This window comes from Bufo bufo, chromosome 9 (assembly GCF_905171765.1).
Source record: "Bufo bufo chromosome 9, aBufBuf1.1, whole genome shotgun sequence".
In the NCBI taxonomy this organism is placed as follows: domain Eukaryota; kingdom Metazoa; phylum Chordata; class Amphibia; order Anura; family Bufonidae; genus Bufo; species Bufo bufo.
The window spans coordinates 167,865,607-167,879,354 of NC_053397.1; the positions used below are offsets into that span (position 1 = coordinate 167,865,607).

The 13,748-nt window shown below is 46.2% G+C and overlaps 1 protein-coding gene across 4 annotated transcripts in view; it reads left to right on the forward strand.

Annotated features, from left to right (window-relative positions):
- TNRC6B (trinucleotide repeat containing adaptor 6B) overlaps positions 1–12,989 on the forward strand; it is a 111,215-nt gene extending 98,226 nt beyond the window's left edge. For 3 of the 4 annotated variants that reach the window (XM_040407740.1, XM_040407741.1, XM_040407742.1), the window contains 3 exons: positions 2,393–2,463; positions 3,030–3,169; positions 10,054–12,989. In XM_040407740.1, coding sequence (XP_040263674.1) covers positions 2,393–2,463; positions 3,030–3,169; positions 10,054–10,423 — 581 coding nt within the window. In that variant the 3' untranslated portion in view covers positions 10,424–12,989. The remainder of the gene's footprint in view (positions 1–2,392; positions 2,464–3,029; positions 3,170–10,053) is intronic. The other variant, XM_040407739.1, reaches the window with a different exon arrangement.
- Positions 12,990–13,748: the final 759 nt, after the last annotated feature.

A 13,748-nucleotide genomic window follows, 5' to 3' on the forward strand; every position in this document is an offset into this window, starting at 1 on the left:
TGGGCAGGTCTTTTCTGCCGCTCAACTGGTTGGTGGTTACAACCGATGCCAGTCTCTTGGGCTGGGGAGGCGTGTTTCCTCCCCGATCCGTCCAGGGCATTTGGTCTCCATCGGAGTCCAAACTCTCGATCAATGTCCTGGAGCTGAGAGCGGCCCTTCTGTCTCTGCGACACTGGACTCATCTGCTGAAGGGTCATCCAGTTCGTGTGCAATCGGACAACGCCACGGCCGTGGCATACATAAACCATCAGGGGGGCACTCGCAGCGCTGCAGCGATGCGGGAGGTCACCAGCATTCTCCGTTGGGCGGAAACCCACGTCCCGGCTCTATCGGCAATTTTTATTCCAGGGGTGGACAATTGGGCGGCGGACTTCCTCAGTCGCACCACTGTCGACCCCGGCGAGTGGTCTCTTCACCCGGAGGTATTCGAGGCCATTTGCCTTCGTTGGGGCATGCCGGACGTGGACCTCATGGCCTCCAAGTTCAATCACAAGGTCCCCGCCTATCTGTCCAGGGCCAGGGATCCGGGAGCTTGCGGAGCCGACGCCCTCGTTCGTCCTTGGCGAGGCTTCGCGCGTCCGTACATATTCCCTCCCATCCCACTCCTGCCCAAGGTCCTTCGGAAGATCGCGGCGGAGGGCGTCTCGGTGATTCTGGTCGCTCCGGACTGGCCCCGCCGGTCTTGGTATGCCGACCTCATGCTGCTCCTGGCAGACGCGCCCTGGCCGCTGCCCGCCAGGGAAGATCTTCTCTCTCAGGGACCGATCTTCCACCCGCGTTTAAGGTCCCTACGTTTGACGGCGTGGTTGTTGAGACCACCGTCTTGACACGTAGGGGTTTTTCTGCGGACGTCGTCCGCACCATGATCCGTGCCCGCAAGCCGTCCTCTTCTAGGATCTATTATAGGACCTGGAGGACCTATTTGGGGTTCTGTGCCGATCTGGGGATTCCTCCGCTCCGCTTTTTTCTCCCCACTGTTTTGTCCTTCCTGCAGGGCGGACTCGCCCAGGGTCTGGGTCTTAGTTCTTTGAAGGGTCAGGTGTCTGCGCTGTCCATTTTGTTTCAGCGCCCACTGGCCCCCCTTGGTCCTGTCAAGACCTTCCTTCAGGGCGTGGCTCACGCGGTTCCCCCGTACCGCCCTGGGACCTGAACCTGGTTCTCTCAGCGCTCCAGGCTTCTCCTTTCGAGCCTCTGCGGACGGTTTCTTTGAGACTTTTGTCCTGCAAGGTTATTTTCCTTGTGGCCGTCACCTCTCTTCGGAGGGTGTCCGAATTGGCTGCACTCTCCTGTCTGGAACCTTTCCTAGTGTTCCACCAGGACAAGGTGGTCCTTCGTCCGGTCCCTTCCTTCCTTCCTAAGGTGGTCTCCGCCTTTCATCTGAACGAGGACATCGTTCTCCCCTCTTTGTGTCCTTCCCCTTCCCACCCCCGGGAGAGGGAGCTTCATCGCCTGGACGTTGTCAGGGCGCTCAAGGTTTACCTGGAGGTAACCAGCTCTTTCAGGCGTACTGACTCGCTCTTTGTGGTTCCGGAGGGGTCGCGCAGAGGGATGGCGGCATCCAAAGTTGCTATCGCCCGTTTTGTCAAGATGGCTGTTACTGAGGCTTACCTTGCCAAGGGCAAGGTTCCGCCCCTCGGTGTTACCGCTCACTCCACTAGAGCGGTCGGGGCTTCCTGGGCTCAGAGGAATCGGGCTTCTACGGAGCAGATTTGCAAGGCGGCCACTTGGTCCTCCTTGCACACCTTCACCAAGTTCTACAGGGTGCATACTCATGCGTCGGCTGACGCTGCTTTAGGCCGTCTGGTGTTGCAGGCGGCAGTTGATTGATGCCTCCGGTGTTGGTCTAATTTGTTCTGGTCCCTCCCTTCTGGGACTGCTCTGGAACGTCCCATGGTTTCCTGTGTCCCCCAAGGAATATGGGCGAGAAAAGGAGACTTTTGTATTACTTACCAGTAAAGTCTCTTTCTCGCTCTTCCTTGGGGGACACAGCACCCGCCCTTCATTTGGGTTTACAGTTGTGGTTCCGGCTTGGTTGCCCCCGTTGGGGCTTGACAGTTCCTTTTTTTCCGGTTGGTGGTTATCTTTCACTACTTGGACACGCAACTGGTAGTCTCTCTCTCCAGGCTGAAGGGTATAGCTGATGGAGGAGGGGCTTACAGCTTTCACTTAGTGTCACGCCTCCTAGGGAGCAGAGCTATACCCATGGTTTCCTGTGTCCCCCAAGGAAGAGCGAGAAAGAGACTTTACTGGTAAGTAATACAAAAGTCTCCTTATTAGTATCACACTGCGGGCTACCCTGAGGTACTGCTGGCGGGTTTACATGCATTTAGGAGGTGACAGGTTCTCTTTAATATCAAAAAGTATAAACTATGCTTTTTTTAAACTTCTATAGGATCTACCTGGAGTGATGGCAGTTCTGTGCGCCCTAGTTATTGGCTGATCCTTCTTAATCTTACACCACAGGTATGTTGTTCATTGACGATTGTGGAAATAAGTTTAGCAAATATTTTTATTGTTTCCATGTAGGGCTGAAACGGTTACTCGATTAAATCGCGTAATTCGACACCAAAAAATCCTCGATGCAAATTTTTTGCATCGAAGATTTGTTTGTCATGTGACCATGGAGCGGAAGGGAAGTTACTCCCGGTCCGTTGTCAACAGCGGATTGGCGCTTGGAATACTCACCTTTCCAGCAGGGGGCCTCCGGACACTTCACAGCACGTCCATGGTCCCGGGCTGCACTGACCACCTGACGTACGTACTCCGTGACCTGACGCGCTGTGGAGCTGATGGCCCTGGGGGGAACTGATGCACTTGGGCTGATCGCACAGTGGGGAATGAAGGGTGTTGGGGACTAATGGCAGGGAGTCTTATGAGTTTTTATAAAGGAAAACAGTCTAATAAATTTATTCTTATTAGATTACTCAATCATAAAAAAATAATCGATAGAATACTCTATTACTAAAATAATGGTTTACTGCAGCCCTATTTCCGTGATACTTTTTTTCTTTTTTTTTTTTTCTTTGTAGATCGACGGCTCCACACTCCGGACGATCTGCATGCAGCATGGCCCCCTGCTGACATTCCATCTCAACCTCACCCAGGGCACAGCTCTCATCCGATACAGCACCAAACAGGAGGCAGCCAAGGCCCAGAATGCCCTGCACATGTAAGTCAAAAGCATTTTTATTTTTTTAATCAGATTTTTTGAGAGATTTTAAAACATTCTCCCCAGCTGTGTGTTTCGCCTACCGCTATATCAGTAAACCCTTCTAGCACTGTGTGCCATTGGTCTTCCGTCAAGTCGACGATGCCATTGGTCTTCCGCCATTTATCATACAATCGGAGAGGCTGCCTTTTAAATTGCATTTCCATAAGACTTCTGTAATGCAGCGATATAACCCCACAGGTGGATCCCCCAGAGCCCGCCAGATCTATAATCAGATTTTTGGAAGCCGGTCCAATCCCCTCTACTTTGTCTTGGGAGTTGATAGCATGCCGAAGCTGCAAATATAAGTAAAATTGGGAGTGTGGAAGCTGAAACTCACGTTGTAGTTGGGCATATTCTTTCAGGGTGCCCCCATTATATAGCTGATGCATGTGAGGGAGTCCATATCGTCCCCAAATCTGAACATTAGATACTTTATGCAATCCTGCATACATGAGATTGGGCCAAATTACGGTAAACATAGTGTAACCTTGTATCCCTGCTACTTTCCTCGCTTTCCACCAGACTTTATGAATTACTCGAAGTAACGGAATATCATTCCCTGCTTTGTTCAGCGATCGATCCTCTAATGCGGTTATTAAATTTTTTCCCCCCAACAAGAATTTGCACGATTCTCCCCGCTTTATTAATTTCCTCGTCCATCCCCCAACCCCGCAGATGTTGAAGTTGGGCAGCCAAATAATAAATCCATGGGTCTGGAGCCCCAAGTCCCCCATCTGTTTTTGGTCGACAAAGTGTAGCCAATTTTATGCGTGGAACTCCTCTCTTCCAGATTAAGTCTCTAAATATTGCATTAACCGTGACAAAGAATCGAGCAGGAACCCATATAGGTGCATTGTGCAGCAAGTATAGAAGTTGTGGCCTTAGAATCATTTTTAGAAGATTAACCCTTCCTATTACTGAGAGTGGTAATTTGGTCCAAATCTGTACCTTCTGTCGAAATCTCTGTAACAGCGGAGTTAAATTCAGTTTTTCATAGTCTTCAACATCAATGGTGACCTGAACACCTAGATATTTAAAAGACTTGATAAGTTGCAAGCCTTCTGTTGAGCAATAATCTTTCCCGTGATCAGCAGAGAGCAGCATCAGCACAGACTGGGACCAATTAATGTTCAGACCTGACAGGCGACTAAATCCATTAATAATGCTCATGGCTGCTGGAAGAGAGGAGCTCCATTTATCTAGGAATAAAAGCATATCATCGGCGTAAAGGGCCACTTTCTCGATAAGCCCACTATATCTAAAACCCTGGACCTCCCGCGCTTCCCTTAGCGCCGCTGCCAGGGGCTCAATTGCTATTGCAAAAAGTAAGGGTGACGGGGGGCATCCCTGTCTAGTCCCTCTATGCAGATGGAAAGATCGGGAGAGAGCTCCATTCACCCTAATCCTAGCAGTTGGGTACTTGTATAAGAGTTGGATCCATTGAATGAAGGTTGACCCAAAGCCCATTCTCCTGAGCACAGCCCACAAATATCTCCATTCCACACTATCGAACGCTTTGGCCGCGTCAAGAGACGCAACCGCCGCACTCAATCCGTGGAATCGGCCTGCCTGTATGTTTAAGAAAAGACGCCTAATATTGACCGCTGTCGACATATTAGGCATGAATCCTACCTGATCTGAATGTATAAGCGTCGTAATCACAGTATTGAGTCTATTCGCTAATACTTTCACATCAACTTGGAGCAGTGAGATAGGCCGATATGATTCTGCCATCAGGGGGTCTTTGCCCAGTTTAGGAATGACGACTATGATCGCCTCATTCATACTAAGTGGCAGTCCGCTCCGAAGTTGTGCCTCCTTGAGCACCTCCAACAACTGAAGAAGCAGGATAGGGGCGAATGCTTTGTAAACTTCGGCAGGCAGTCCATCACTCCCAGGGGCCTTAGCATTAGACAGATCGCTCAGGGCTAGTTCCAATTCTGTAATTGTTATGGGCCCATCTAAAACGGTCACCTGATCAATACTCAGTTTAGGAAGCTGGATCCCATCTAGGAAATTTGTAATCTCTCTGAATCCCCTGCATTGATTTTGGACTCGTAAAGGGATGAGTAAAATCCATGCATAATATCTAAAACTTTATCTTGAGCTGTGCACACAGCCCCCTCGACGCCACGTACAGCAGCGACATACGCAGAGGGCTGTTGCGCTTTGGAGAGTAGTGCCAACAATCTACCTGTCTTCTCCCCCTCTTCATAGAATGAATGTTTTTGGAAAAAGCGTATGTTTTTTGCCCTAAGAAGAAGTTTATCATTCAGTTTATGTTGTGCTTCCTGCCATTGAGTCCTATGCACTTCCGTGGGCTGCAGGACATATTGAGTTTCTGCCTCAACCGTTCGGCGTTCTAAAGTTTTAACCGTCATTTGGGACTCATTTAGCTTTTTATTAACCTCAGCAATAAGTACTCCCCGCAGAAAGGCTTTCATGGTATCCCAAACAATCAATGAGGAAGCTCCTGGAAGATTAAGGGTAAAGAACTCTTTCAGAGTATCCCCAATATTTGAGACTGTGGGTAAGACTGACAGCCAACATGGATTGAATTTCCATAATGGCCTACAGCTGGTCACCGAGGGAAGGAAATTGGCGGATATTAATATAGGCGAGTGATCTGAAAGTTGCCTGGGTAGATATCTGATATCACAAATACGGCGGCCCATCGCTTCGTTCCCAAGAGCTAAATCTATTCTTCACAGTGTTTGATACGTGCTAGAACAGCAAGAATACTGCCGTACAAATGGATTACGCAGCCTCCAAAAATCCATTAATGACGCTTCCTCTAGATTTCTCCCAAACGGTGTAAGCAGCCTCTCCGATTGCACCACGGAAGCGGACATTCTGTCCCAGTCAGTACATATCACATTATTAAAGTCCCCCAGTATCATTGCTGGGGTATCTGGATAATCTGACAGAAAGGCCATCAACTTCTTAATTACAAGCGGGGAATAAGGCGGTGGTATGTATATCCCACATATAATACATTGGACATTAAAAGGTTTGCCATAAAGGAAGACGTAGCATTCATTCGTATCAATCCTCTTATCTATGCAGCTAAAATTCAGCTGTCTGTGAATCAATATACTTACTCCCCTTGCATATGAGGAGTAAGTAGCGTGATAACATTGACTCGCCCATCTAGGGGTAAGCAAATGGGATTGTTCCGGAAGGAGGTGCGTCTCTTGTAGGCAGCAGTCTGTAGGGTGGTACACTTTAACACTCTCCATTACAGCCTTCCTTTTAATGTCATCTTTAACCCTTCTAATGTTCCAGCTCAGAAAATTCACTGGGTTAGCCATACTTGAGTATATGGAACCTCATCTTTATCGGATACTTTAACTTACAGCTTAGAAGCAGTATTGCCCCTTGGACCACATTTCCCCAACTTCCTCCCTCCCTTCCCTAACCTGAATAACACCCTCCCCATTATCCAAATAACACTCGAAGTCACTCTTCCTGACAGATCCCACCAATAAGCCTTATTATTAAGGTCCGTGGGCAGTTAGTATATCTATCAGCAGAGCGGGCTCCCTAAACCCATAGTATCTGGCGGAATTGAACGCTTCCGTATTTCGCCAAATTCAAATACAAACTGTTAATTAGCAGAAATATACAAAATGGATAACATCCTGCACTAACCTCAGTTATGAGTAAAATAAACAATACTAGCTGCGTATATCGGCCCTATGCATTACACAGTTATCTTGGCCCCTGACATTAACACATAGCGGGCAGGAGGTTAACTATATCCAGCTATAACCATCAATGCATTGCCACATATACTGTATTCACCATCCAGAGTGTACCATGTCACTTTGCTAAGTAGACCTCTTATTTGCCCTGGTTCTTTTCCGCACGAAGTTGTCTTTCATGTCGGTCCAGCCATTTGGATGCCTCCTTCGGGTCTTCAAAGAAGCTTGTGGATCCAAGAGCCGCTATTCTGAGCTTGGCCGGATATAACATAGAGTATGATGCTCCAAGTTCCCTCAGACACCTTTTTTCATCCAGGAACCTAGCATGCCTCTTCTGGACCTCCATGGAGAAATCAGGGAAAAACGACACCGTGTCCGTCAATAGAAAGGTCAGGCAGATCTCTTGCCTTGTGCAGAATAGAATCTCGATCCCTATAGTCTAGCACTTTCATAAGGACCGGTCTTGGTGGCGCCCCTGGTGGTAAAGGCCGGGTAGGAACCCTGTGCTTGCGTTCGATGGCAAATAAAGGAGTTAATACACTCCCTCCAAACTGTTCTTTGAGCCAGTTTTCAAAGAACTCTGTGAGGTTAGAGTCTTCCACTTTCTCAGGCACTCCAACTAGCCTCACATTGTTTAGTCTCAGACGGTTCTCTAGATTGTCCGGTTTAGCAGAGATTGCATCAAGCCTGCGAGAATGATCCACAGAGTCCCTCTTGAGAGGGTGCACCACATCCTCCATGTCCCCCCATACGATCTTCCAGGGACGTAGTACGGTCTGCAAGTTTTCTCAGATCGTGCCTGACAATAGAGATATCCTCTTTAATGGCTCCCATCTGCATAGTCAGAATGTTAAGCGACTTGCCCCACTTAGAAATGGCTTGGAGAACGTCCTTTATAGTCGGCTCGTCCATGTCTGAGTCCGGGTCTCCAGCCCCATCTTGTTCCTGAATGGCGGCAAATCTATTAGGGTGCTGCTTCAGGCCCATCACCTCTCCAGGCCCTTCCCCATCTGAATCCCTTCCCGCTCCAGTCAGGGAGGACTCACTGTTATTGCTGGAGGTACATCTCTCTCTGAGGAGCTCCGGAGGATGTGCAAACTGACTTGGTCTCTCAGCTACCTCCTGCTGCAAATCGCTCACACGATCTCGGCGCTTCGGCGTGGCAGTCCCAGCTCCATCTTGCAGAGCCTTGTCGGCTCCTTTCCTGTCCGCTCACATGTCTGGCAAGCCACGCCCCCCCCCCCCCCTCCCCAAAAGCATTTTTGTAATAACTGGAGAAAAGGAGTGCTAGCTATTTGAGTCAGAGGTATCTGTCTAATTTATTTATTTTCCAGGTAAGTAGTGCAATGCTTAACCACTTCTCCCGTAAAGATCCCCTTCCTGTATTGATGAAAAGCCTTTTCCAACCCCAAAAGCTGTGTTGCCTAATCCCTCGGTACTTTCAGTACCTTGTTGCCACTACTTCCTAAGCTATGAACTGGTTGAATTAAAGCCTACACCTATGTTGTCAGTTTGTATTCTATTATTTAGTAGAATCTGACAGAATATAAATATTTTATAGTTAGGCGTTTTGGATTTTTAGAAGAGACTTGCAGTCAGCTGGCAAGCGCACATCTACCTAGTCAGAAGGATTTATTTGCAAGTATTTGGTGACTGATTCCTTTGAATTAGTCACCAAATACTTGCAAATGAATCCTTCTGATTAGGTAGATGTGCGCTTGCGAGCTGACTGCAACACGCTTTGTCCCGTCTTCATTGGTGGCTCCAATTCTGAGAAATTATTTAATTTTATAACTTTATTAAGCAAATGAGACATTTGGTGCAACAAAGGTGTTGCTGTTGCTCCACTGCGCACCCACCACCCTGCCTTATCTGAGTGACAGGCTAGGTAGTGTAGACCTAATCACACCTGGCCTTGTTCAGCCCAGTGATCAGCGCAGTACAGTAATGAATCTGTACCAGACATGCGCTGATCAGAGGCTGGCCCAGTCACTCAAAGTGGAGAGGGGTGGAGCAGAAAGTGAATGGGTGCAACCGAGGGCTTGTTTGCATAAACTAAAATGGCTCATTTCTCGGAATTGGGGCCACTGGTGAAGACAGAACAAAGTGTGTTGCATTCAGCTGACAAGCGCACATCTACCCAGTCAGATATTTACAGGTATGTGGTGACAGATTCCATTTAAAGATATTTTCCACTTTAATAAAAAGAAATATAGAGATGCTTATTAGTGTCTAAATGCCCACCAGATGTTGCCATGATAGATGAGAAGTAATTAATTTTAGTTGTCTTGACTATCCCTGTGATGAACCTTTGTTTTAATGCCGGCAGGGCTTGTTGTGTGTGGAATTACCAATTTAAATGAATACAGTTTCCATGATTTCTCTCCCCTCTCACAGACATAGCCTCTATTTACAGCCTGCATGGTTCTCTATTACAATTTCTAAGGCAGTGCTGGGAAGAGGGTATGCAAATGAGCTCTTAACAAGCTGTGTTTTTAATACCACCAGAGTTAAGGTAGCTATTCTGTATGTCAATGTTTGACCTTTTAAAAGGCCTTGAGACATGACTTGGATAATAAATAAGCCAGCATCCCATCTGCAGACAGCTGTTTCAAGGCGATTGCCCCTCATCAGTGCAGAGCAGAGAGTACTCGCATAACTGGGTGAGAGGCCTAGGTCAGGATTTTGGGGACTACAATAAAGGTAGTGCTGTATTTACTCCCTCTTTACACTGTTCTTTTGCTCCCTGCCATTGCATTATTTGCTGCCTGACATGTGAAACACAATCCTCCAGAGTATTGCAGATGAGAGCCATGTGATGTCTAGTACATCATGCTTGGTCACTCTCCATTGAAATGCGTTAGCAGTAACCCGGCTTACATCAGGATCATGCTTTGGATGTATCTGTGAATCTCTTATTGTCTACGGAGTGTATGGACTTTAAGAGTATTATGTACCATGCGTCCCAGATCTCCAAATCAGCAGTAGCTGTGTTTCTAATGTTTAGAAGAAGGGACTCCAGCTTAGTGGGTTAATTTTTATTTAAGTATGTTGCACATACTAACTGAAACACTTAGTAAATGTATTTATTTTAAAGCTTTGTGCATTCATTATATATGTTATACCTCTACACCCTAGGTGCGTTTTGGGTAACACGACCATTCTGGCGGAATTTGCAACGGATGATGAGGTGAGCCGTTACCTTGCACAAGCTCAGCCACCAACTCCTTCTGCTCCTGGCGCAGGCTGGCAGCCTTTGGAAGTGGGACAAAACCATCAGGCTGAATCGGTAGGACCAGCCCTTAACCTTTTCGGAGGGACTACAGGGCTGGGACAGTGGAGCAGTGGCGGTGGTGGTAGTGACCTGCCAGGCGTATCCCTATGGGGTACTCCAAGCTACTCATCCAGCCTGTGGGGGGTGCCCAGCACAGAGGACGCCCATCGGATGGGCAGCCCTGCCCCTTTACTACCCGGTGATCTATTGGGAGGAGGGACCGACTCAATATGAACTTTTGAACTTTCAACTCTGACCTCGTGACCTTTCGGAGCAGCAGCAGCACTAACTTGACCTTTTTTGTTTTGTTTTTTTCTTTTTTGTTTTTTTTCTTTTTCAAAACTTGCAATAAATACATTTTTTTTAAAACGTAAGTTGAAAAAAAGAAAACAGAAAGTCAAATCAGGTGGGTGTGAGTCAAGACTCTTGATCGCCAACATTACAAATGCCTGCGGTCACTATCAAGAGTGTTTTTTGTTGTTTTATTCCCTTTACTCTTTTTTTTCATTTTTTTCTTTTTGTGCTTGCAATTTCCTTCCTCTCCCCCCATCGGAGATCAGAAAAGGGGGGAGGGAGGGGTCCTGAAAGAAATGGTCTGGGGGGGAAGGGAGATGTCGAAAATTAAAGAAGAAGAAAAAAAAAAAAAAAAAGGACAAAAACACATATCAGTCTTGAAATACTTGAATAATGAAAGCCAATGTTGAAAGACAATGTGAATTCACAAAACCAACCATTTAAGAGTCATTTTGTGCTGGGGGGTTCAGAGTGGGGTGTTTTTGTTTTATTTTACATGGCATTTTTTGGGACTGCTGAAAACAAATTATGTTGGTGCAAAATTTTTTTTTTTTTTTTTTTTTGAAGATGCAGGGAAGAGGGGTATTTAAAATCTAAAAAATAAAAATAAAAAGAACCAGTTTGCTGCCAGAGCGGGCTGTGACATGTCGCACATTAATGCACTAAAGTTCTCACTGGTAGCAAAGTGCTTTACCCATTAATAGAGCTGTTTTGTGTTCAGGGTAAGTGAGTGAAATGCTCCTCTAACATGCATTTAATGAACATTTCAAGGCAAAACGTGGCAACATAAGCACCTATTTCTTTCCCAGCTTGGGATGGCGGGTGGTTGGCATGGCTGGCAAAGAAAACCAAATTGTATCTTGCTCATCTTGTATTGTGTACTGTGACAGTCATGACTTTTATTTTGTCTCTCCCTTTCACCCGGTTGCCCATTGCGGGCACACCTTTCAAAGATTTAATGTAACTATCCAAGATTGTTTTTTATGGGGTTCCTCAAGCATCTGCAACACGCTGCAGGAAAAACTGCCTGCCGGGGGCATAGGCTTCCAGTTAGATGACGATTGCAAAAAACAAAACAAAAAAAAAAACTCTCCCCCAACGTGTTAGGTTGTTTTTGTGTTGATTTGTACCCTTTTATGTTATGTTCCTGGGAGCTATGCATATTACAGTGCATTAAGTCCACAGGATCCGTATGTTATATTTGCTGCCAGAGAGGCCTTCACTTTCTAGATATGTTCTGGTAACCGAAGGGTCAATGTCTGAACGCTGATCTCTTATGGGTGGCACTTAGAATTTATAGTTGCCTCATGGATTCTTGGATGTCTGTGTCAAAATGCAATGCGAAGATGGCCAGTGGCACAGCGGACTTCCACAAAGAACAGCACTTGGCACTCGTCTATAGGGTAATTCTGTATGGGATTTGTAAGATAAACTTAAATGACAGCAATGCACAGTAGTAGATTGTGTTGGGCTTGGTTAACAAGCCTTGTGTACTTGCTGCATATATTGCACTGCCAGTCTAGACACCTGTACCTGAACCATCGCTTTTATTTCCGCCTCCACTGAATACCAGTAGCAGCCATTTCTAAATGATCCTTTTACCACTGCAACAGGCAAAGTTAATGCAAACTAAATCTCCAGGTAAAACCTCAATGTCCATTTAATGCTTTCCTTCCGGGCCTCTAACAAATTCCAGCCCTATGTAAGTCTCAGGGCTGTAATGTGATGCGAGTGACAAGCCAAGTTTGCCTTATATCGGATACGTTGGTTGTGCCGGAATCCAGTCTTACAGACCAACCCAATGGGTTCCTGCCCAACGTGCGTGTTTAATATAATGCACCTCTGGTTGTCACTGGTTTGTGTAATCTGCTGCTAAGTCTATTGCTTCTTTTTCATAACCTGCGGATCTGCATCTTTGAAACTGTCATGTTCTCATTACTAGTGTTATTATAAGGGGGGAAATTACAATATATTTCCATATTTGTGTGATTGGCACAAATCTTACATTACAGATGGGCACAGGGTCTCATTGATGATATGCTGTCAGTTGTTGTCCCGGTAACTATTTCAGTAGGCACAAACTAATGTTTCATCATTTCTTTATTTTCTGTGATATTTCAGTCCGTCTTGGGGTACCTGTACTTGATGCGGAATATGTGCAGTTTTTCCACACTGATTCCCATGCGGAAAACCCGCAGCGTATTACAATACCAGCAAAGTGTATGAGATTAAACAAATCTCACATACACGTTGCAGATGTTTTCTGCAGAATATCAATTATGTTTGCGGTTTTAGGTCTTGATTTCACCCTTTTCAAATGAAGGAGAGATCGGAGGCAAAACAGCACCGAACACTGCTATTGCGGTTGGATGCAGAAACACACGGAAATTCTTGCGGATCTTCTGCATGTTCACCCGCATCCATGTGCAGGTACCCTTAAGGCCCCTTTCAGACGAGCGAGTGTAATGCTGCGGACTCGCAGTGCAGCTCCTGTCCTGAACTTCCAGCACTGCCGGGGTCGCATAGCGTTAGGTTGATTTTATGATTCTATTTAACCTTCTACAGTTCTGGAATGTATTGGATAATACTGACATATTCCTGTCAGTGTTATCCAATTGATTCCAGAACTGTACATAGTATCATAACTCAATATAATGCTGTGTGACCCCGGCAGTAGGACAGGTGCTGCGCTGCGATTCCACAGCGTGACACTCGTCTCAAAGGGTCCTAAAGAGAACTTGTTAGCAGACAGATCTCTGCTAAGCCACCTCATGACTATAAGGCCTCATGCACATGGCCGTTTTTGGATCCTCATTTTTTAGGCTAGCACACGGACCCATTCGTTACAATGGGTCTGCACAAAACAAAAAAGTCATCCATGTTCTCTCCACTTCATAAGTTCGTTGAGCATGTCCTATTTTTGTTCATATTGCATAGTGAGAAAACTGGAGGGCACACAGAAGGTGTCTGTATTTTGTGGATCACAGTATGATCGTGTGTATGAGGCCTAAGATGGTGGGTGCTGTTCTACCGATCCTGCTTCAAGGCATAAGAGATCACTTGCTGCATCTAAAATAGACATCCTGGGGATCATTTGACAGGCAAAGTTAGAACTATTTTGTAAAAAGAAAATTAAAATAAAAGTGGGTCACGTGATCCCTCTTGGCTCTTAGGCTACTTTCACATTAGCATTTTCAATTCTGCTATTGAGATCCATCATAGGATCTCAATAGCGTAAGAAAATGCTTCAGTTTTGTCCCCATTC